At 42.4% G+C, this 22,628-nt stretch overlaps 1 protein-coding gene across 3 annotated transcripts in view; it reads right to left on the reverse strand.

Moving 5' to 3' along the window:
• Positions 1-22,628, reverse strand: part of PDGFA (platelet derived growth factor subunit A) — a 94,808-nt gene that overhangs the window by 71,237 nt on the left and 943 nt on the right. For all 3 annotated transcript variants that reach the window (XM_086940546.1, XM_086940548.1, XM_086940547.1), the window contains exon 2: positions 21,490-21,586. In XM_086940546.1, coding sequence (XP_086796672.1) covers positions 21,490-21,586 — 97 coding nt within the window. The remainder of the gene's footprint in view (positions 1-21,489; positions 21,587-22,628) is intronic.

Consider the following 22,628-nt stretch of genomic DNA (forward strand, 5'->3'; position numbering starts at 1 on the left):
GGAAGGAAGATTAAATATATGTTTAACCTGACTGAGTAGGTATTTTTAGCGTGATGTTGGCCGGTACACTGCATGTTCGGTGTAACATTTTAAATCGCATAATTTATTAAAAAGAAATCTTAATTTGAGTGGGGAAAAAACGAATCAAAAGACATGGCAAGCTGACACCAGTCTAAAACAAGCCATCTAAAATGTTTTGTTACTTCAACAGAATGGCACAAGGAATGAGGGAAATCTTGCCTGATTATTCAAGTCTTTTAATGGCACATTGCTTGCTTTTTATAGTATCTCTTCTCTGAAGAAACATGATTTTGCAATTTGTGAGAAACTGCCAGTATTTCATTAAAGCACATTTTTATGGTGGCGACCGAGACACTCTTTTGAAGATGGTATGCCTCAAAGTGCTGATAATCCTCGGATGAAGCATATAAAATCCCGAGCAAATGGTTCATGTGAGAGCACTAAAGCATTTATTTAATTTATTAATAGACTTGTTTTGCTTAAGCATGGACTACAATTTGGACCAAAGTGATGTAGTACAGAAGCACGGGTCCCAGGGAGCAACCTTACATATACACAAAGGGTACAGAAACTATAAACGGTGCATAACAGGGTACAAAGATTCTGGATAAAAGGTCCGATGGAGATGCCGAGCGGTGCTGGGTTGGTTGATGTATCTTGTCGGGAGTGAAACAGCATATGCGAAAGCTAGATCATCGCAGTGGCGTAGGAAGGTAGTGCGGTGGATGCTGGCCGCCACGGTGTCTTCACTGAGGGGGGTGACAAAATGACAACAATCTATATTTTAAACATATATTTTTGCCATTTTGTCAAGCCGGGTGTGACAAGAAATGTTCAGCACCGGGTACCACCTGACCTTGCTAAGCCACTGGCTCATCTCCAAGGGCAACTGTGTGCTGCTAGGGTGTGGGTGGAGCTGGGGGTGGAGGGCCAGAATGCTTAAGCTTGGAATCTACCTACGCTGATATGGGAGCTAAGGGAGTTATCTGCGTTCTAGGACTACCTGCAGGCCACAGCTACGTCTGCCTGTTAAAAGGAAGATCAGCAGCTGAAGTGTTGCCAGGGTGGATAGAGGACTGTGCATTGTAGAAACATCTGATTGTTAGAGAAAAATAGGAGTGTGTAACTATCTGGGTGACAGAAAGATAAGGAAGAGGAAAGGATCAGCATTTCTTTTGGAAGGTCCCCTGGTCTGCAGTGTTTCAAATATTTGCTGCAAAGACATCCCATTCATTAGCTGCTGGCTGAGGAGGTTTGAATTCTAGTCTCTCATTTTTAAGTTGATGGATTTCCAACTAAGGAGCTGGTGTAGTTGAAACACTAGAAAACAGCACATTATATTTTGCTGACAGTGAAAGGAAGGATATACAGCGGAATAGTTTGAAGCGCGGCCTTTGCTTCAACCTTGAGCCAGTGAACTACCTTAAGGACTGGAGTGAAGTTTAAATAAAGATTTATTTGAAAATAGCAAAACAGGCAAGCAACATTCTAAAAGAACATTCTTCTGTGTGGAGTTATATAGTACACATTGTTTTTCATAATGAATAGGGTCACAAGCGATGGACCAATGGCCACCCAATTCAAAAGTAATAAAGTCCTTTGACATAAGTATGCATCTGTCACTACAAAGATAATTCAAGATCAAATCATTTCACCTTTACCCTAATCTACTCAAGCCACTTTTAAACCAAACACTAAACATACCCTCTACTAACCTCACACAAACAAACATCAACAGGAGAATAAATAAATTTACAGCAAGCCCAGGGTCACTTGCTATGGTGCCATAATAACGGTTATAAGTTCTATACAATTGTCAAGAACAAAACTTTTGTGATTTCAGTTTGTGTTGAACTTTACAATTTAAGCCCTATTCTCATTAAGATCATTAATGTGCTGCAATAAAAGTAGGCACATTTAGTGAATCTCTGTTTATGTTTATCATATCAGTTTAACATTTATCAGGATTACCCATATTATAAGCCATGATTTATCAGGGACTCCTAAAATGTGCTAAGTCACTTGGCAAGTAAATCCCTGCTACTAAGCAGTGCATACATTCTTCATATCCCAGGATCTAGGGTCGTCTGTGATCTGTTTTCAATATCATTATTCATGCCCTCACTGAAGAGGTAGTCAATGAATTAATGCAACATGGTTCTTAATGTTTACAGTGGTTTCATCATGGCCTCATCAGAAGGCACGTTTTCTTTATTTAGACAGTAGGAATCCTTTGTCAATCATTTGACAATTAAATAAATCAGTGCCACGGAGGATCAATTTAGCACTTGTAGAGTGTATGCAAGTTTGCCAGAACTAAGCCCTGAATTAACGTTAATGCGTTCTTTATAAGCATTTCTATATTACACTTTCTGCTTGGAAAAGCAAGTTTTGCAGGGTGACAGCGTAAGTATCACCGCAGGTATCGGGCATGGTTACCTAAATGAATTTGCATTAGATTGAAAATAACAGGATAGTTAAACAACGCTAAATACCATAAAAAAACTCCAATGGACCAACTAGTGGTCGTTGGGACTGAGAAACCAGACTGCAAGAAACGGTAATTATCTATGTGAGGATATACCTAGACTCACCAGCCGGTGAGGAGGGAAGCAATTCCCTTTTGTTTAGTTACCCTCACACACCCTTAGTGGTGTCATGCTTCATCATCGGGTCACCCCGACGCCTACAAGTCAGGGTGGGCTCAACCACAGTGTTAGAAGCTCATGCGCACTTTGTATGTTCTCCACCAGTTGCATTGTACAGCCTGGGTGGAGAACATGCACAACCTCCCAGTCTCCATCTGAGCGCCGAACCACAGCGCTCAGACCAATCACAATGCTAGGGGAGTCTGGGAGCTTCCAAGAGGAAGGATAGAGCGATGATAGAGGAGAGGCAGCAACTGTGAACTTCAGTCAAGTACTTTTTTTTTTGATACCCCCTCCGCCACTGTCCCCCACCAGCTACCACTGAAACCGGGTTTTCGATCAAATAAGTTACATTATGTAGTAAAAGTTTACGAACATCAACATTATTTTAAATGTCATAATCTGACCAATTACTCAGCAGCAGTGACGGCTTCTCTGCAATGACGGAGGAGCGTCGCACCACTGCCTGGCACAGAGCCAGTAAATGTAAATGTAAATCCAGTACTTGTATAGCGCACAAATCACCCCCAAAGGGGTATCTCGGCGCTGGGGGCCGTTGGGAAGATTAAGCGAGCTATTGCCCAGTCGCATGGTGCTAGGCAGACCCCTGCCGCCGGAGCCGGGGATCGAACCGTGATCCCCAGCGTCCAGCGTCAGTCGCCCTGGCCGTGGCATCACTTTGTTTTATTTTTCATTTTCCGGCTTTGAGCCAGCTTGCACAGAGAGGGGTGGGGCATGGGGAGGAGTAGTGCTATGTGCACTCTTTAACCGCATCGCTGCTGCGGTTATTTTTGCGTTGTGCAGCTGTTTTCGAATAACCGCGTTACATGACGAGCTCAGCTCGTCATCCGCACACGTCACCCGTGGCTGATGACGAGCTGAGCTAGTCATCAGCATCGAAGGGGTTAAGTGCGCCTATGTGTTTGGCCGGCCGTTTCAAGCCGACCAAAACACACATGCATACCTAGGTTTCTCCAGCCCGGCTGCACTGAGCAGCCGGCCTGGAGAAACCCCCCACAGACTCCGTGGCCTGAGCGAAGAGTCTTTCCAGCACGCTCAGACCAATCCCCATGCTGCTTTCACATGAGGGCAGCGTGGGGATTGCAGGGAGTACGTGACGGGGCTCCAGTGCTTGCTGGGACCAGAAAGGACGAGGCCTGGGCGGCAGCTCCTGGAAAGGGTTTCGTTTTGATTTTTTAAAAATTATAAACACCCTCCCACGCATGCGCTCCCCTTCCCACGCTCTACCACACCCGCCCGACCACCTCTTGAGTGTGGCGGTCTCCACTGCTCAGCAGAGGGTGAGGTTTGCAAGAAAAAAAAACATTCACGTATGGAACAATTATTCTCCAGTTTCTAGTCGATATATATTTTTGAAAGACTCACAAAACAGTCCATATTAGAGTTTTGAGTGAAAACAACATTTCAATTAATAAAACGCATCTCAAAAACCTCATCCAACCTTGCTTTACTAACTGCCTGCTGGTGAATGTGATGCATATATCAGGGTCCTTTTCAGAAGTAGAAATGTTGCCACTTCAAAAATGACTTTCAAACTTTCTTTCTTCCAGCCTTAATTGTCGTCCTACATTCTCTTTATTCTTCTGCCTGCACTCAATTCCGATGCAACTGTTTCCAGAAGTATTTGTTTTTGTACCAAAATAAAACAAGTCATAGAACACTCTATTTATATTCTAGTCTCGCTTTTCAGCGCATGCTCGACTTCCTCACTGTGACCCTCCCCCAAATCAACCCAATCACTAGGCTGGCCTGAGGTTGACCTCGAATCTGGGGAACCGGGTTCGAGTCTCGGCAATGACGCTAAACATCCTGTGATTCTGTGCAAATCACTTAATCTCCCCGTGACTAACAAAAATTAACGTGTCCTCATGTAACACAACTGGTGCTATGTAAAGCGCTCTGATGCCCGATTTGGGTCAAGTTCGAGCTATATAAAGAAATTTTAAATGTATACATGTGTGGTGTTAAAGCCCACAGCCCTGTCCCCCACACGTATGGTTTCAGCGGCAGTATGTACAGCACTATATAAAACTCCGTAAAATAATGCCCTTTGGCAATGCATCAAATGCCTTGGTGATGACTTAGGCAATCACCTTACCAGGTCCCTCCCCTTTCATCCTTCCTTTGATGCTTTTTCACAGTAACCAGGCTCCAGATGTGCCCTTGGTGATGACCTGCATGCAGTCCCACTGCACTAATCAGTGTTTCCCTTTCCATGGTGGTAGCTTGCTATTGGTTTTGCCAGTGCTGGAGGCTGTCAGCTCCAATAGCGTTAGCAACATGCACTGTGTCATCAGGTCAAGTCAGGACAACGCAAAGCACCTTGCGTCACACAATGTGGCAGCCATCTTGAAAGTATAGAGAGCAATGTTTTGTTATTTTCTATACGGTTATCATGGCTGGTTGGGTATTGGCTTGCTCAACACCTGCAACACCTAGCGGCCATAGGCATCACAGGCTCTGCTCTTGACTGGCTAACGTCCTTTTTGGACAACAGATTCCAACAAGTCTGGATGCCGCCCTTCGCCTTTTCCCCCAAGAAACTTGTAACGGGTGTACCCCAGGGCTCCACTCTTAGCCCCCTGCTTTTTAATATTTATCTAACCCTGCTTATTTTCCTTGCTGAACAATTGGGAGCAAAAATAATGGCTTACGCTGACGACACTCAACTCCTGTTTACCTGGCCCAAAAACAACCTGAATACATCTGGAGCCCAAACTTGCTTGTCATCTGTCTTTCGTTGGCTTGCCCTCGCCCAATTAAAATGCAACGAAAGCAAATCTGAAATTTTGCTTTATGGCTCCTTCCCAGACAACTTCGGCAACTCTCTCTGGCCAGCCGACTTACCTTGCCCCAAATCCATCGGAGGCCCTGCTAAAAATCTCGGAGTCTGGTTTAACAATGACCTCAAATTCGAGGATCATATAAAAAGACTTACCGGGATCTGCTTTTCTACACTTAAAACTTTACGCAGGTTCTTTCCACTTCTCCCGAGAGCGGCCAAAGAGACCGTCATCCGTGCCCTTATACTATCCAGATTGGATTACGCAAATGGCCTCTTCTGCGGCCTTCCTGCTTATCTGATCCATCACCTCCAAGTTATACAAAATGCCGCTGTACGGCTTTTGTTTAATATTCCAAAAAGTTCAAGTGTCCGTCAACCTCTCCGCGCCCTGCATTGGCTCCTGGTTGCCCACAGGATTCTATTTAAAATCCTGGTCCTTGCCTTTCGAGCTGTTCATCAAGCTGGTCCTGTCTACCTGAGGAAAAGATTCTCCCTATATGTTCCCAACCGCCCCCTCAGATCAGCTAATCTGCACCAAATGAATGTTCCAAAATTCAAATACAGCAGGCTTGGCGGCCAATCCATCTCAGTCAGAGCGGCGAGAGCATGGAACACCCTTCCGCAGCAGCTAAGAACAGCTCCTTCCATTACTCTGTTCAAGAAAGGACTGAAGACCTACCTTTTTAACATCACTGTATAGGGTCCCCCTCTACCCTGCCTCTCACCCCTTTCGCGCCAGGATACTATTTTTTTAGTAACAGAGCGCGCTATAAAAGCCTATAATAATAATAATAATAATAATAATAATAATAATAGAACAACTGATTGATGTAGCAAAATCTTGTTTCATATAATATTCCCAAAACAGAAGAACATACTCAAATTGTGGCACAGATAGGGGCACTTACCAGAGATTATTTATCACTGCCATTGTAATGCACTATAATGTAGTAGCCCACTTATTGAGAAACACCGAGTATTGTATTGCTATGTTTAGCAAATACTTATGCACATATGGTATTTCTATAGTGTATACTGCTCTGTGAAGCAGAAAGTGCTGTACAAGAGAAAAGGGGAATAGGATAAAAGTGATAGCAAGTGAGACCAGTTTAAAGTTGAGAAATGTGTCTTTGATAGCATTCTTGTGTGGAAAGGGACCAAAGTCATTTTCTGCATGGTTTTCGTTCAAGAGCATGGTCTTCAGCTTCTTCTTAAAGCAGAGAAAGGTTTTTTTGATAGATCCGTTTTGGGGTGGAGTTCTTAGTAAATAGCAAGAGAAGACCTATTTTTTTTCCTTTTCATGCACTGCTTTATTTCAAGCTTGAGGAGGTCCTGGCACCTTGTTTTACACTCTCCACTGGAGATCTGGGTCTTGGTTGCTATAAAGGGCAGCATGTAGAAGGAAGCAACCTTCAGTATGGCACAGCAAATCTTCAAGATGGTTTTAGCTTACAACTGAAATCGGTATAGTTGTTTGAGTGTAGATCTGATCCAGTTGTACATTTTTAATCCCTTCACGAATCTTGCAGTTGAATGGAGGATGCTTTCCTTGGTGTGAGGTGGATGTTCGTGATGGTAGGAAGTAGGGTGGATGGCAGTTCTGAAATCAGGTTTTAGTCGGATGGCTTCGTTTTGTAAAACAGCGAGAGCTAATGCCAGGCTACCCAATGCTTCTTAGAAATATACATCTTGAAGCTGCTGATAAGGAATTCAGGGATTTGATGTTGCTGAAATGTTGGGACAACGAATTTGTCCAGGATCACTTGAGTAATTCATTCTTGAGCTTGTTTGTTGTCACTTGTGATCAGGGCAATCTCAGTTTTATGCTTCATGTTCAAATAGAACGAGATTTCGGACTGTGTGCAAGTGAGGCAGCACTTTAAAAGACATATATTGCTACTCAATAATATCTTAGATTAGTGCTGTTTCATTCTTGTTCTGGTCGATCGTGATATCTTGCCCTCAACGAGGGCCCTAATGTTTCATACATAATTTGTAGATAAAAAGTGGTGGAATGGAGCCTTGGGATACCCACAGGTCAACAGGATATATTCTAATCTTGAGGAGTTCTTTTAAATGGACTGATATCTGTTGAACAGGCAAAAGAAAATCATATGAGTATGGTGATGTTGAAGTTCACGCATGATGTAATGATGTAGCGCAGGGACATGCTGTTTACCATACTGAAACTGTAGAGAGGCCCAGCAGGATTAGGATATTGGGTAACCACTGCCAACGATGAGGTGGGTGTTGTCCACCATGTATATTAATTTTGCCTCTCTGCTGCACTGTGGGGTCTGAATTCTCATTGGTAATCCTGAAGGAGGGTGTTGGCCTTGACTTGCTTGAACAGTGGGATTGCGATTGCCGGCTCCATGATCTTGTTGAGGAAGGGTAGGTAAGTCATTGGATGGCACCTGGAAAGGTCGTTAGAAGTCTATGTTGGCTTTCTTCTGTAGAGGGATAGCTGTCATGTTAGGAGAGTGTCTAGGTAATGTCTTTAGTCAGGCGCTTATGGTTTTCAGCCTCAAAACTTCAGCCGTAGAGGCCTTCACTATACAATAAGGAATGATGTCATCTTTATAAGATGAGTGCGGTAAGAATGGTAGGCCGTCAACGGGTCGGCACCACCAAGGTGTCCTTAAAGTGATTTTTTTGGCCTGCTTATTAACGGGTACTAAACATATTTGTTTCCATGTAGCCACAATACATCTCATGAACAACAGAATTTTATTTTGTACACTTATTGGGCATCAATTAAATGCAGAATCCCAGGTTGTGCAATCAATGTATTTTTCTAAACTTTAATGAAAGCTTCCAACAAGCGAAAGACAGGGACTCAGATAAGAAACTTAAGAGGCAGAAACATTCCACATACAGTAAAAATATTAAATTGATCAAAGACATGTGCACTACACTTGCCTGATAGATTACCAATGAAGAAATTAAACTGCATTAGAAAGGGATGCACTGTGGTAGGGGTTTTACCCAGGGATCCATTTACTTATGCTGCTAGGGGCGGTCATTAAAATGACATGTCTGCTGCACAACATTTGAGTAGGTCTTTCTAGGCCTAGCAGCACTTCATACTAATGGCAATGCCTATTTTGCTTTTTTTTTTATCCCAAAAGAACAAACAATACAGATGTGTATAATTTAGTTCCACTGATACTCAATTGTACTGGACTCCCTCTGGGGCAGGAGCTAAGTCTTTATTACATAATTGTGAATGACATACTATTATAAGAGTTATTGAACTAAAAAAATAGAATATTCAGGCATAATCCTGCACTTTGTTGCCAGACCTAATGTTCTAAAGAAGTACGACCACATCACCCCACTATGACAGAACTAGAATGCCCCTCACAAGAGTCTTGAAAAATCTTAGAGGCCTGCTTTGCTACCTTGAAGGAAGTAACAACTAGTGCACACCTTTATGCCTGGGGGAAAAAAGCCTCCATGCTTTGAGGCTAATGCAAGATATTAAGCCATATCGCCAGACTAGAAAGCAAGTGGTGCAAAAGGTGAAAACCAGAAGATATGCCTCCTAAACGATCTGAACCACGATGCCAAACAGCATCCTACCACAGATTAGACTTCTGTCTTCTCTCCTCCACTTCTGAAAAGGCTTTAATAGCCGATTCAACAGTCAGCAAAAACGACCATGTTCAACAACTAAAACTCTCACTTTCCAGAATTTGACTCAAAACCGACTGATCGGCATAAACATAGTTCTTTTATTAACGTTGTACTATGCAAAATATACCCACATGCATTTCAATATTATCTGCCTGTTTAACTGCTAGTTACCAAATTGATTCACAGAAACTAAGAGAATGTAGTGTACTAATTCAGGTAAACCATGATTGGTCGCAGGATTAACATTGTTTTGATAAAATTATGTCAAATGAACTTTGAGCTTCCCATGGTGACAGGTTACATTTCCACTTCAAAACATTTTGTAAAAATTAAAGAATGCTGAAGAACTACCGAAGAAGGGGTATGTTTCACGCCAAGCTTTAAGCTGCACATTGGCCTGGCGAAGTGGTAGGTAAGGATTACAGGACACGAGGAAAAGACTGTTGGGAAGAAATGCTGCACCTGCTTCATTACTAACAAGCAGAACAGGATGAAATAACATCTATTTAATACCTGAAACCCATTCTTAAAATACAAAATGTAACGATATCATTCTATCCCCTTATTGTGCAGATGATTTCTGTTCTAACCTTTCGTTTTCATCGCCATTCGATGGGCCCATTGAACAAAGTGCCTATTTAATAAACAATTTATTTAATAAGGTTCTACATTTTATAGTAAAATATTGAACGTTTAATCTATGCAGTTATGCAGTGTTAAATCTAAATGTATATCCAAGAATGTAAATAATAGTATAGGAGACATCGATTTTCCTAACACAATTTTCTTATATCTATGGTTTTTTGGAGGGGAGGTTGTTAATAACCTGCCATTTTCACCTATCAGTATATTTTTAAAAAGTGGTGTCATATTCCCTTGAATATTCCATTACTCTGCTTCCTTTCCGAAGACTCTCTCCAGTAATGCATTTTTGGTTCCTTGAACAACTGCTTCACCTTCTCCCTGAATATAAAAGCAATCACCTCCAAGGGCCAACATACTACACCCACGACACCTGCAACATTAACTCCCTCTCTACATCTACTGCGAGCTGTGAAACCCTGCTCCCACCATGACAGAAGCCCTCACTGATCACTACTTCAACTACGTCAATCATCATGGATACCTTAGCCCTTAAAAAAACAAAAAAGAATCCCGCGCAAACGATCCAAATCCCTGGTTTAATAGTGATCTTAACTAAGAACTGCGTCTTCTTCGGCTTGCTGTAAGAGCATGGAGACACCCCCTCCAGCGCTAACCTCATATTCCTGCGTCAAAGATGCTACGCCTACAATATGCACATTAGGAACTTCAAAGCAGCGTTCTTTCAAACTAAACTGAACACAGCTATGAACAGACCTAAGAAACTGTTTTAAACCATCAGAAATCAAGCCACCTGCAAAAGCGATCCTGCTTCCTCAAACAACAAAGCAACCCTTACATGTGAAACGTTAGTCTCTTTTTTCGCAGAGAATGCATCATTAATCACCACCGACATCCACTGCCCCAACCCCTCCGCCTCCTCCCACAATAGACTGGGAAGATCACCCATATAATCACCTCCTCTTGACCAAACATTATGCCTTGTGGTTGGACTTCATAAGCCATGGTGAGATTGGCACTCTGAATCTTCGGACCTACTTGAAATATTCTAACCACTTCATTGAGCCCCTTCCCTCAAAACTCCTGAGTCCATTCACCTCCTACTCCCATTGTGGACCAAGATAATCAATGCCTCTCTCTACCAGAGATACCTACCCCACTGCCTGAAAATTGGACAAGGTACCCCTATCCTAAAAAAACGAACTCCGCCCAGTCCGATCCGAATAACTACCGCCTCATCTCCAACATCCTTACTCTGGCCAAACTCCTAGAAAAATGAGTGCACTTACAGCTCCTTAATCACATTAAACAATTCCAACTCCTCAACTAGTGTCAATCTGGCATCCCATCGGGTCACAGGACTGTAACAGCCAAGGTCCATATTGCCGAAGGTGCCCTACGCTCGCGCTGAATACATCTTGCCTCTTGATCCTATTCGATGTGTCGGCAGTCTTTGACACCAACAACCATGCTACCCTGATCGAAATTCTAGAACAGAGGATGGGTTTCTCTGGCACTGTGCTAAACTGGTTCTCCTCCTTTCTACACAACAGGTTGCACAGCTTCCTAATTAATCACACCTTATCCGAGCAGCCCCACTATTGATGGGCGTCCCCCAGGGGTCTATCCTCTCCGCGACACTGTTTAATCTCTACATGAAGCCCCTGACCGATATCCCCAAGTGCTTCCGCATCTCCTACCATGTATGTGCTGACAACACCCAACTCTACATGAGAATAGCCTCCGTTGATGACATCCACACCCTCACCAACACCCTAACAGTAACACAACAATGGTTGACTCGCACTCGCCTCAAACCCAATGCCCTCAAAACAGAACTCCTAATGATCGCTCCACCCACTCCCACCTCTAACGTCAAAGAATGGTTGCCCCTTATCTCTGCCTTAAACTACACCTCACACATTGTCGACGCCTCCAAATCCCTAGGCATCACCTTGGACAAAGACCTGTCCATGCATAAACACATCAGCAAATCAGCGCCATCACCAGAGGAGCCAACCATCAGTTGCATATTCTTAGGAACTAAAACCTTTCCTCCCTGCGGCTTACCTCATAACTGCAACTCAGGCACATTTGCTAACGATACTGCACTATGGTAGCGCTACCCTTGTTGTGGACCTCCCGAAAACCTGACTTGCTCCTCTTAAGGTCACTTTTCATTCAGCAGCCAGGCTCATCACACAATCTAACAAAAATGATCTATCACCTCTGACTTACGTGTGCTAAATTACTTGCCACTTGAGGCCAGGATGCATCTCAAAATCGCTTGCATGACTCATAAACCATTGCACCACAACACCTCTTCCTACCTGGCCCAGAAACTGACTCTTTCGGGTGGGAACAGATTCTCCAGGAGTACGAGCTCCTTACTGCTGAAGCCTCAAAAATTCAAGAAAAAGAAAACCTACTACTGTTCCTTTTCTGGAATGGCCTCTACTATCTGGAACTATCTCCCCACAGAGGTTAGATGTAACCCATCCACAATCCTCTTCAAAAAAGAAGTAAAAAAATTCCCATCCAATGAATCCCTCTCTGACTGAAGACTTGACCATGCCCCCACTCCCTGTTTGAGCCAGCCCTCCTTGTGTCGACTGCCTTCTGTCACTCCGTATCCTGCCCAAGTCCTGGACCAGTGTTTCAATACACCCCCCTCGCAATTCTTCGCATCACTACCTCTGGGATAACTGTGCCTCTAGTCCCCTCACCTTGCATCCCCGCCTCAACTACCTCAGTACTTTTATATATACTGCTGAGCCTACTCCTCTTTGTTTTACTGTTGATTTGTAACAGCTATTTACCCTTTTCATGTAACTCGAGTAAGGCTGCTATAATGCTTATATACACCACTATCCCTGGTGTATAATATACTTTTATTTTCTCTCTATGTACCCTTTGTTATTGATATCATGCACACTTTGAATACACCAAGTTGACTGGTGCTAAAATGCCATGTGCCTTCTATACCTTGGGCTAATCCTTGCATTTACTCTGCATTTCCTGGTAACTCCCTTTCATTCTACCTCAGGAGTCAGGACTTTATACTCTTGTATCCGACTGTCTTTCGGACTATCCCTCCATACACTTCTTGCTGTGTATTTTTGTTGGCGTTGTAGGACCCGCCCCCCCTGCACATGTTGCTACTTTGCTCCATTTCCCGCTGTATACTGTCTATATTCTTACCATTATTTATTTATCTTCATGTACCCTTTTTTTGTACCTCATGTTATTATTGTTGTGCTTATTTTTACCATTACTTTATCTCCAAGCACCTGCTACGCACCTTATGTTATTATTGTTGTGCCTACTCTGTAAAGTGTTTTGATACCTTCGGGTCAAGTTTGCGTTATATAAAACTCACAAGTAGATAAATATTAAAGAGCATTGTTTAGCATGGAAAGCACATATTTGCACTCCTCCTGACAAGAGTTCACTCATTTTTTAAAACAATGAGTATGTGAAACAGTCTATCTATTTTACTGGCGATCAAGGTTTTCCAAAAAATCAATTGGGGAAGTGTAGAGGAGATGATAGAATCACCCTCCTGAACTAGACTTGTAAACAATGGGATTCTATCAATGTGAGTGGTGACTAATTTTATATGATATTGTATATTCTCTAAACTTGTGGATACACTGCAATTTGAAAATCAGGCCTCTCTGCGAGTGGCAGAATGAGGGCACTGTGTGTTTTTAAAATACCCCTCACACACTATGAATCCCATAGTGTCATTCTCCCATCATTGGGGTCTTCCCGTCCCTCTACGGGGCGGGGCGTGCTTCGACCTGCGAGTGACGCGGGAGCACTTATATTTTTGACAATAGGCTATGTGATGTGATGAGGATAGTGATATGTGTTAGGGAGTGTAGGGACCTATTTACGTGAATGGTGGTGTAAAAAAAGGGTAAAAATTCCCTGGCTAGTCGAAAAAATTAACTTTAATGGCTTCGCAAGCTGGGAACATTAAAAAGGGGGTTAGTAAGTAGAATTACAAGTGTGGTCTACTTTGTCGACATGACATGTCTCATAGGTAGACCCCTCCTGCCTACTCATCAGGACCTCTGTTGATCCCTACAAAAAAACTCAATTCTAAACTAAATGTTAAATGCCTATGGTCCTAAAACTTAACAGCAAAAATCAGCTGCTAGATTTAGCCTCGGGGCTTGAGTTGGCCCTTAGTGAGGCATTATCATGAAAAATGACCTATTGTGGTCTATTTGAAGCGTGGTGATAGGGCCTCATGAGCCTGCGTCTTAGGGTGATTAGTTGACTGGTTAGTGACCGCATGCCTAATCTGGCTTTATTCCATACCCTTCAGCAGCTCCGTGGATGTGAGATCGAGGCTTTCTACTATGCATTTTGTAGCATTACTGTACAGTACAAGTATGTTTCAGGTGCCAACATCTAACAATTCCAGAGATTCATGGAGCACCTTCTGATCTATAGTTATCAACAATCCTCAACTTAGCAGCCCCAGTGACATTCCGTCCTAACCATGTCTGTTCAGAGACTGGAGTGCTAAGGGGAGAGCATTGATAAAAGCCAATTTCAGTGAACTGACTTAGTGTCCGTTGTAAAAACGAACTCGCATGCATACAGCTGCAACAGAGCACAGCCTAAATCTCTTTGACTATCCGAAAACTTATCGGCGTTATTTAATACAGTTTTAATCGATGAACAAGAATCAAAATGTACTTTGCTGCTTTTGCGGCCTGGCCTATTGCTTTAAAGTACCAAATAAACTTAAACATAGCATTTTTCTTACACATATTCACATTATTTTAATTGCATGCTTTATCACTAAGAACTATCCTTAGATGATATAGCAATTTAGAATCTCACTTCAAGAAGATTTTTTCTAATGATGAGGCAGTTGAAAAGAGTTGCAGGCTTTTCCTAAAGCCATTTCTCCTTTTCTTTGCGCAGGTAGTTTACGCTCCCTCACCATTTGAACATTCAAGTGAGTGATCAGCTGTGTTGAACTCGTCACCCTGAAAATTTCTGCGTAATAAAAACCCCAAAATCAATGACTGTTGTATGCGTAGCCCCATCATAACATGATTTATGTGATTCAATTCTGTCAAGTAGGACTGGCAACCCTCCATGAGAGCACTTTAAAACCATGAAAACAAGACGAAAAGTGTTACAAGTATGATGAACAAGGACAAACAATGGTTCAGTCCCTCTACCATCTCAACATTACGTAGTTAACATGAAAAAGCATAATTCCTTTTTGAGGAAGGACCCCCTTTATGAACCCTCCTTAGAAAGACATTACCACTATTCCTTCCCAGGCAGGGATACGGCACCCACCTAGTAAAGGGGAACAACCGAGATCAATGTTGGACTAGGTAATTTCCCATATCACAATTTCGGTATGTATATCCCTGGAAAAAAATCTATTTTTTGTTCCCCTACCCATACCCACAAAAAGACAGTTTTTGAATTACTCTTTTTCAGCGCCATCACACAGGCAAATGGTTATATGTCAAAAATACCATGTGAAAGTACTCCTTTAGAAAATGCAGGTATTTGCATATACGCTTAAACAGGCTGCATAGCGCTTTCTTTATTGAAACAGGATCTGGGTATTTTGCACCTCTTCATAAACTCCTTACAACTGTGTATGAGAGAGGCTAGGTAATAAAATTATTGAAATTAACTTGTGGATACTTCTTAAGAACCAGTTCCATGACCTAAGATGTGGATACTGAGAACATGAAAATAAACAGAAGGCTTGGTATAGAGGGCAAACAAGCATAAACTCTACTTAGGCATATTGAAATCCACTATTGACTGCACAGCAGCATACTGCGATATGTCTAATTTGGATGATTTATGCTTTGAAAGGCATAAGTAGCGAGCATAGCTAATAAAAACAAATGGCGTGTATAAAAATGATGCTGCCTGCAAATACAATCAAAAACAATCCAGAAAAGAAACCAGATCAGAAAAGGAGATTAAGCCTGTGGATTTATCCATAACGGTTCCTGCTCTTCAGGCTGCAGATTACCAACTGCACCTCCTGATGCATTCAGATGGGAACAGCCTCTTTACTTCACTTCCCAAAAGAAAATTGCAGGTTGTAAGGCGTATCTCAATTTTGTAACGTTAATAATGGTGGACATAGCTCTCACTTTGTGTATTGTCTACTTTAGAGCACTCAATCTCCCTTTGGGAAGCAAGAATCAATCAAATACAACCATAGAGAACTAAAAGGTTTAGGTGAAGAGAACTAAAAGGTTTAAGCGAACAACCAGTTATTGACACAGTTCCCACACAAAGTGCAGGTTGTCAGAGGTCGAAGCCTCACAAGAAAGAGATCCAGGAACTCTGAAGATGGAAAGAGGAATGTCAGAGTCAGCTACCAAGCAGCCAGGGTTCTTTTATCTTAAAATCTAGGAACTATCTGCACAGTCTGGCAATACCCTGAAGTCTAACGTTGTGATCTGTTTGTGTGGTATGGCGCTCGTCCGTGGTATTAATGCATTAGATTTTTTTTAATTCATCGTTTCCACCTACAGACTTGAAATTGCAGTTACATGGAACTGTTGAATAAGTCCAAAATACAATGAGTTTGTTTTCTCTTTGGACTTGAAACAAATGCTGCTCCTGCAGTTTTTCACCAAATGATATGCAAACTTTGTTGTGACCCTAGCAAAGAACCAATTTAAGACAATTTCATTCAATCTAATAAAAATGGGTTCTTGATATTTTGCTCAGAAAATATAGATCCCTCAGTTCCTAGCTGAAAGCCTACCACTGTGATCTGTGTCGAACCCTTAGTTTGCAACTGCAATGATGCTCCATACTTGGATGGAACGTGCATCCTGGCTTATAAATGTTCAATCACAAATCTTTCTCTCCATTCCCTCCACCTTAGCTACTGATTGTCTATACATCTCTTAAAATAGAAAGCAGTCAAAACGTGGGCCAGCCTGGAGCCTTATGCACATCTAGATGGTTTTCTAGACCTGTAGCCTTACTTCCATTTGTGGGGAATCTCATTATAATGATGCATTTAGATAAACAGATTGCATAAAAGTCCCCTCGACACCTAAGAGTCTAAGGTTTAAAACAGCATGTTGTATTGAAACCGCTAATATACATATTCATTGAGGATCTCCTTGGTAGACAGGTCGGCTACTTGAAACAGAACCTCCATCCACCAGCTGAGGCCCAAACATTTTGGTAATAGATGCCTACATGTGCAATGCCCCCCATATGGAGTTCCTTTTCTCCATTGCTTCAGGAGGGAAATAATTTTGGGAAACTTTGCAAAGCCTAGAAAATCCACCTGTTCCAACAGGCTTAATGGTAGTCTGCCAAATTAACGACCACAAGAGAACCAAGGAGTTCACCTAAACAAATGCTGCTGCTGATACTGTTCCTCTTTGGACAACATCGGCTTTCCTTTCCAGTGCTCTGAAGACAACCACCAGTCTGATAGAAAACCAAGAAATAATAACAATGAATCTGCATTTGTAGTCACTAGACTGGAAGCTCTGGTGTGAAGTGCTGCAGCGAGCCATTAAGCCACCATAATTGTGAAGGTTCTTACGTTTACCACCTCAATAGTGTTGGGGTACTAACACAACATATGTATGGAACTTTAATGCATCACTGCGATAGCTGCATTACCAGCAGTGAGGGGGTGGGAGAACTACAGAAAAAGCTAAATAAACCTAGAAAGTTGAATATTTCTGATTTTCATTAAATTCTAGCCTAACCCTGAAACTCACCATTCAAACAGATGCAAAGACATGTGCCATTTATCTGCACCTGCAAATGAAAAATTAAACATCTTACTATTGAAATATTTTCAAGAAATTGTTTAAGCTCAAGACTCATTCAGCAATGACTTTACCAAGATCCTACTAGTGATTGTTTTTAGAAAGAAAGCTCTTCTCGCTTTTCGGCAGGTCAACAGAATTATGACACAAAGAATAGCTTAAAATGTATTCAACTGGGCCAACATCTTCGGAACCGCTTGTCTCACACTGAAACTAGGCATCAAGTACACAAACTACTGCATCTTGGGCTCCCACTTCATTTGGCATGAAAATGAAACCTTTAGCACCAAAAGTGCATCAAGTCAGCTAATGCTCTTTTCAAGCACATGCTTAAAAGTATAAGCCTAACAAGCCCAATCAAGTCTCTTCAAGCTGAAGACACAACTAGTATGACCACCTCGCTCCAAGCCTTTAAGTAAACTGTCAAGCCCTTAACGTTTCTACTACAAATGATTTTGAGGTGTATTCATATGATGTGTTCAATTGTCACAAATCAAGACTACAACACTATGCATTTCTTTCTCACACAAATGCAAAGATATGAAAACAGCGTCCGTATTGACCTGAAGAGTGGTGGTCGTCCTAGGCACAACTCATTTCCATCAATGCTACAAATTTAGTCCATTGTAAATTCTAGATATAAGAATCAAGACAAATATAAATGTATTAAGTTCTTTTAACTTTATACGCTTTCGTTGCTGCTCTGTGCATACGGAACTACAGCAAACAAGCTAGTCTTGATAAACTAATCTGGGTTACAGGAGTTCTTTGACATTCCACAATAACTCAGAATATGTTGAACAATGAAAAAAACTACACAAATTTTTATTTTGCATGTACTGAGAATACACTGAGCAGAGCCATGTAGTGCTGTCTAAAAGTAGGCTGCACTTGGTTTGTGAGCAATCCTTGTGAACAACTGGGGAACACAACGATATACTGATCATGTTCTAACACCTTGTCAGATATCTTGCCCTACCTAGCTCTAGACAATATAGAAAGCCCTGCTTATGCTACCTAATCACTTCTTTTCCAACTGAACCGTATTCATCTATGATCTCAATGTCTCAAGTTCCCCTTCCTCATTTCTCCTTCATAAGGTCTTGTTTTAGAAGCCTCTTGCAGTTGAGCACCTCACACACCAGTACATCTCTCAAACCTCTCTATAAACTCCATACATCTCTCTGGATTACATACTCATTTATCACTCTGGCATGCAAAGCCCTGGGGCATCATCAAATCCTCTCTAATTGTCTATTAACTCCACGCCCATGCTTTCCGCTCTGTGGCAGCCTCCGGCTTATATTAATTCCGCTTATTTTATTTCCACGGCCAACTCCACCCCTTTGGTTGTTGCACCAACCAGTGATGCCTTGTAATACGCAGTCTCAAACACGTATCTAGTTTAACTTCCTATGAAAGTCTTTACTTTCAAAGCAATGTTTAACCCCCTCAGGCATTCGTATTGACAATTCCACTATGCACGTTCACAGGAACTTCAACCAGCCAACTCTTTTCTGGCACCTGACCACCCATTACATCATGTCTTACGTGAGAACCCTTCCAAACCAGGAAGGTCCACAGAGCTAGAGACTGGCAATCCTCCTCTACCCATGTCAACAATATCATTCCTTTTGGAAAGTATGCTTGGCTCCCTCTCTGGATTATTGCAATGTGGCTGTTTTATACACCAAAAAAACACATTCAGCCCTTAATCACTTACATCATTAATTTATTTTTCAGGTTTTGTACAGCGCAAACTTGACCCAAAGGTATCAGAGCGTGTTACAGAGTGTGCACTGCAGAATTTACAAGAGCTACATATGTAGTATGAAATAGACAATAAAGATATAAAATAAACAGTGGTATATATATATATATATATATAGATAGATAGATATGAATTATATTGTTCGGAGGTAGTTATGGTAGGGTGTTTCAGAAGTAGGCGGTATAGAGGAATACTTTACAGAGTTTGCCCGGCAGCATTTTCAAGAGCTACATATGCAATATCAAATAAACAATAACAATATACAACAGTAATATCCAATACACCGTGGGATAATGTGGTCGATATAGGTCGAAGGGAGATATGGTAGGGAGTTTCGGAAGTAGGAGGAATAGATGTCCTGTTAAAATCACCTAATACATATGTAGAACATAGCATACGAAAGCTCCTATCACATGCACACACAAAGCACTTTGCAGATTACACAGAATATTTAGTGTTTATTGATAGTCTTGTTATCTGAATATCTTTCACAAGATTATAGGGAAAAAACAATAGTTAAGTCATATTGATAATAAAGAGCACTATTTTGGGGTTTACTTGTAACTTTTGTATTCATCCCTGCCTTACCTTTTTATGGGTTAGCATACTGAACTGGAGGTTATCTATTTTTAAAGTCTTCAATTCAAAACTACAATGTGTATTCGACTTTACAACTGCATTTCATTAGAAAGATGTGATCGGTTTCTCTTACGTGACCTAAACATAACCCTCACTTGGATCAAGCTAAATCTAGGAGTTAGCTTAAAAGACATAAAAAAACTCCTGTGTAGCCAAGCATATTAAAACTGGCTGAAAGTATATTTTACTCAAAATGTTAACAACGAAGGGAAATATTTGTCAGATAATGTATGGGCAAATATCAAAACTCATCACGACATGATAACAATCTAATCTTTACCTAATACTACTGCAAGAAAGGCTGTGAAGTTTTCCTTTTTGCTTAAAATGGCCTTGTTCCACGACAAAACACAGTGCAGCTTATATATGACTGGATGATATCAAATCTCACTGGCATTAAAGTATCCTATTAGTTATGATTAAGACTTATGAAAGCTGAAGCATCTCATTTCCCCCTTGATACCATACATAATCTGGCATTGATACAATTCTGACCCAATAAAGTATCAACGACCACATGGTGCTAAAGTACACTAAATTAACATTCTTAGAACTAAAGAATGACTGGTGGGCCTGCGTATCCCAACTGTTTACTTGGGATGTTGAGGCTTAAAGGACTCTTGCCTCCTAACAAGAAACACCTTTATGTGACTGATTCTAGCTCTGCCTCACCTATTTGACCCACCTATTTACAAAGCTTCTACTATTAGTTAAACTTTATTTCATACTTTTGCTCGACTGTGTCTTTCTTCTACCAGTCTGAAGGAAGTGTAATCCAGTCCCTATGGATTAGTGAAATGTACCGTTTGTATACAAGCAATACACAGCAAAATTGCAAAAAGGTGTGCACTTCACCGAAGAACAAATAGACAGCTGCTCTTTTTAGGGTGGTGGACCCTTCAATAATCTTAAAACTACGTAGGAGAGATGTTCAAAGCCTCAAGGAATCGTGGCCTTTTTCTCTCCTCCAGAGCACTAAACTCTGCCACCCTCTGAACAAGAAGTGCATTGCACACCTACCTAGAAAGCGTCAATTGCCTCCTTTTACAGAGAGGTGGATTCTAAGGCACACCTCTGTACACAGACTGACCAGGTTCAGCTAAAAATGCTGCAAAGGAAGAGAAAGATTCTGGTCTGCCTCGCGTGGTGCTAATAAGTACCTCCATGCCATAGGTATCCATTTCAAAAATACTTAGGGTTGTTAAAGGGATTTGGCGACTGATGTGGCACGAGAGACCCCCTTGGAGTTCAAGGAAACCTAGGCAGGTCTTATGTACACGATATGATATGGCATACCTAAGCAAGGCAAGGGCCGGGAGGGCGTACAGTGTGTAAACTAGGTGTGTGCAAGACATGCAATGCAGACACAAGGGCTGCCTCTGCTGTGCTGCGGTTTCACAACGCTTAGAACTCAGACACCCAACCATTCATAAACAGGCGGCGCGGGAGGCTCCCTGCGCCGGGGGAGGCCCCTCCGCGGTGCCACCCAGGGCCAGGGGCGGACAGGGGGGAGGGAGGGAGGGAGGGAGGAAGGAAAGAAGCCGAATTTACCTACGGAATCAATCTCCAGGAGGCGCTGCAGGTCACTGATGCTGTTGATTTCGCTGTGAGCCAGCCTCTCGATCAGCTCCTGTGGGATCTCGGCTTCCTTTATACAAACACAGATAGATAATAAAAGAAAGTGCTCAGTCACAGCCCAGACATGCCCTTCCTGCCCACGCGAGGCTAATCCCTTCGCTGAGGCACTGGCTGCAGATCTCCCAGCGTGGACAATATTATCAGTCTAGGTGCGCAAGCAAACCTGGCCGGCCTAATCTGTGCGGGCACCTAGGGGCGTCAATCAAAGCCTGCTGGGCCGCTCATGAGGGGCATTACTGGGCAGATCGTGAGGCTGAAAGCGCTGCACACGCACACACACACACACACACACACGGGTAACTGTAGCTCCCAGCCATGTCCACGCGCTAATCTCCAGGCTGGCTTCAATTTCCCTTCATGTCACCGCAGGAGAAGTTTGGCCTTCCAAGGCACTTCATAGCCCATTAAAAATGCACACATATATTACACAGCCATCGAATATAAAAGGGCTCAGGCCTCTTTAGTTAAAGGCACCCTGGGCGCCTAGGCCTGCCCCTCCTCCCCCCCACGGGCAGTCTGGGCCTGGGGGAGATTACAGAGCCCGTCTAGAGCTAACGTGCCCATAAAATTCCTCAGATGTGGTTTCAGGAATGAAATCATCGCCTGCTTCTAAAGCCTCAGAAATGCGCGATTAATGCATCCCAGGTTACTGACTATACCAACCTGCAACGAGCGCCCCCCCCCCTTGTACCTCTTAACCCTACCCCCCCCCTCCCCCTCCACACACACACACACATACAAAGTACCGCTGGTGTTACTATGCCAGCGAGGCCCATTCAATTCTCATGAGAACGCCTTTTCTTTGGACACTGTTCTGTCTGCAGCAATCAAAGTGAAAACAGCATAACGCCCTTCTCCTTCTGGGCTTCACGTGTGCATTTCCTTGTCAAACACGGATGTAAAAAAAACACTCTTCCACAATTCACTGTATCCCAGAAGCGTCATTATACCAAATAAATCCATCTGATGAAGGAAACAGACGCTACATTGCACTATAATAGGCCTCCTGTGTAACAATATATATATATAGCTCCCAGTTTAACAGAAAACCT

This window comes from Lissotriton vulgaris, chromosome 10, assembly GCF_964263255.1.
Source record: "Lissotriton vulgaris chromosome 10, aLisVul1.2, whole genome shotgun sequence".
In the NCBI taxonomy this organism is placed as follows: Eukaryota; Metazoa; Chordata; class Amphibia; order Caudata; family Salamandridae; genus Lissotriton; species Lissotriton vulgaris.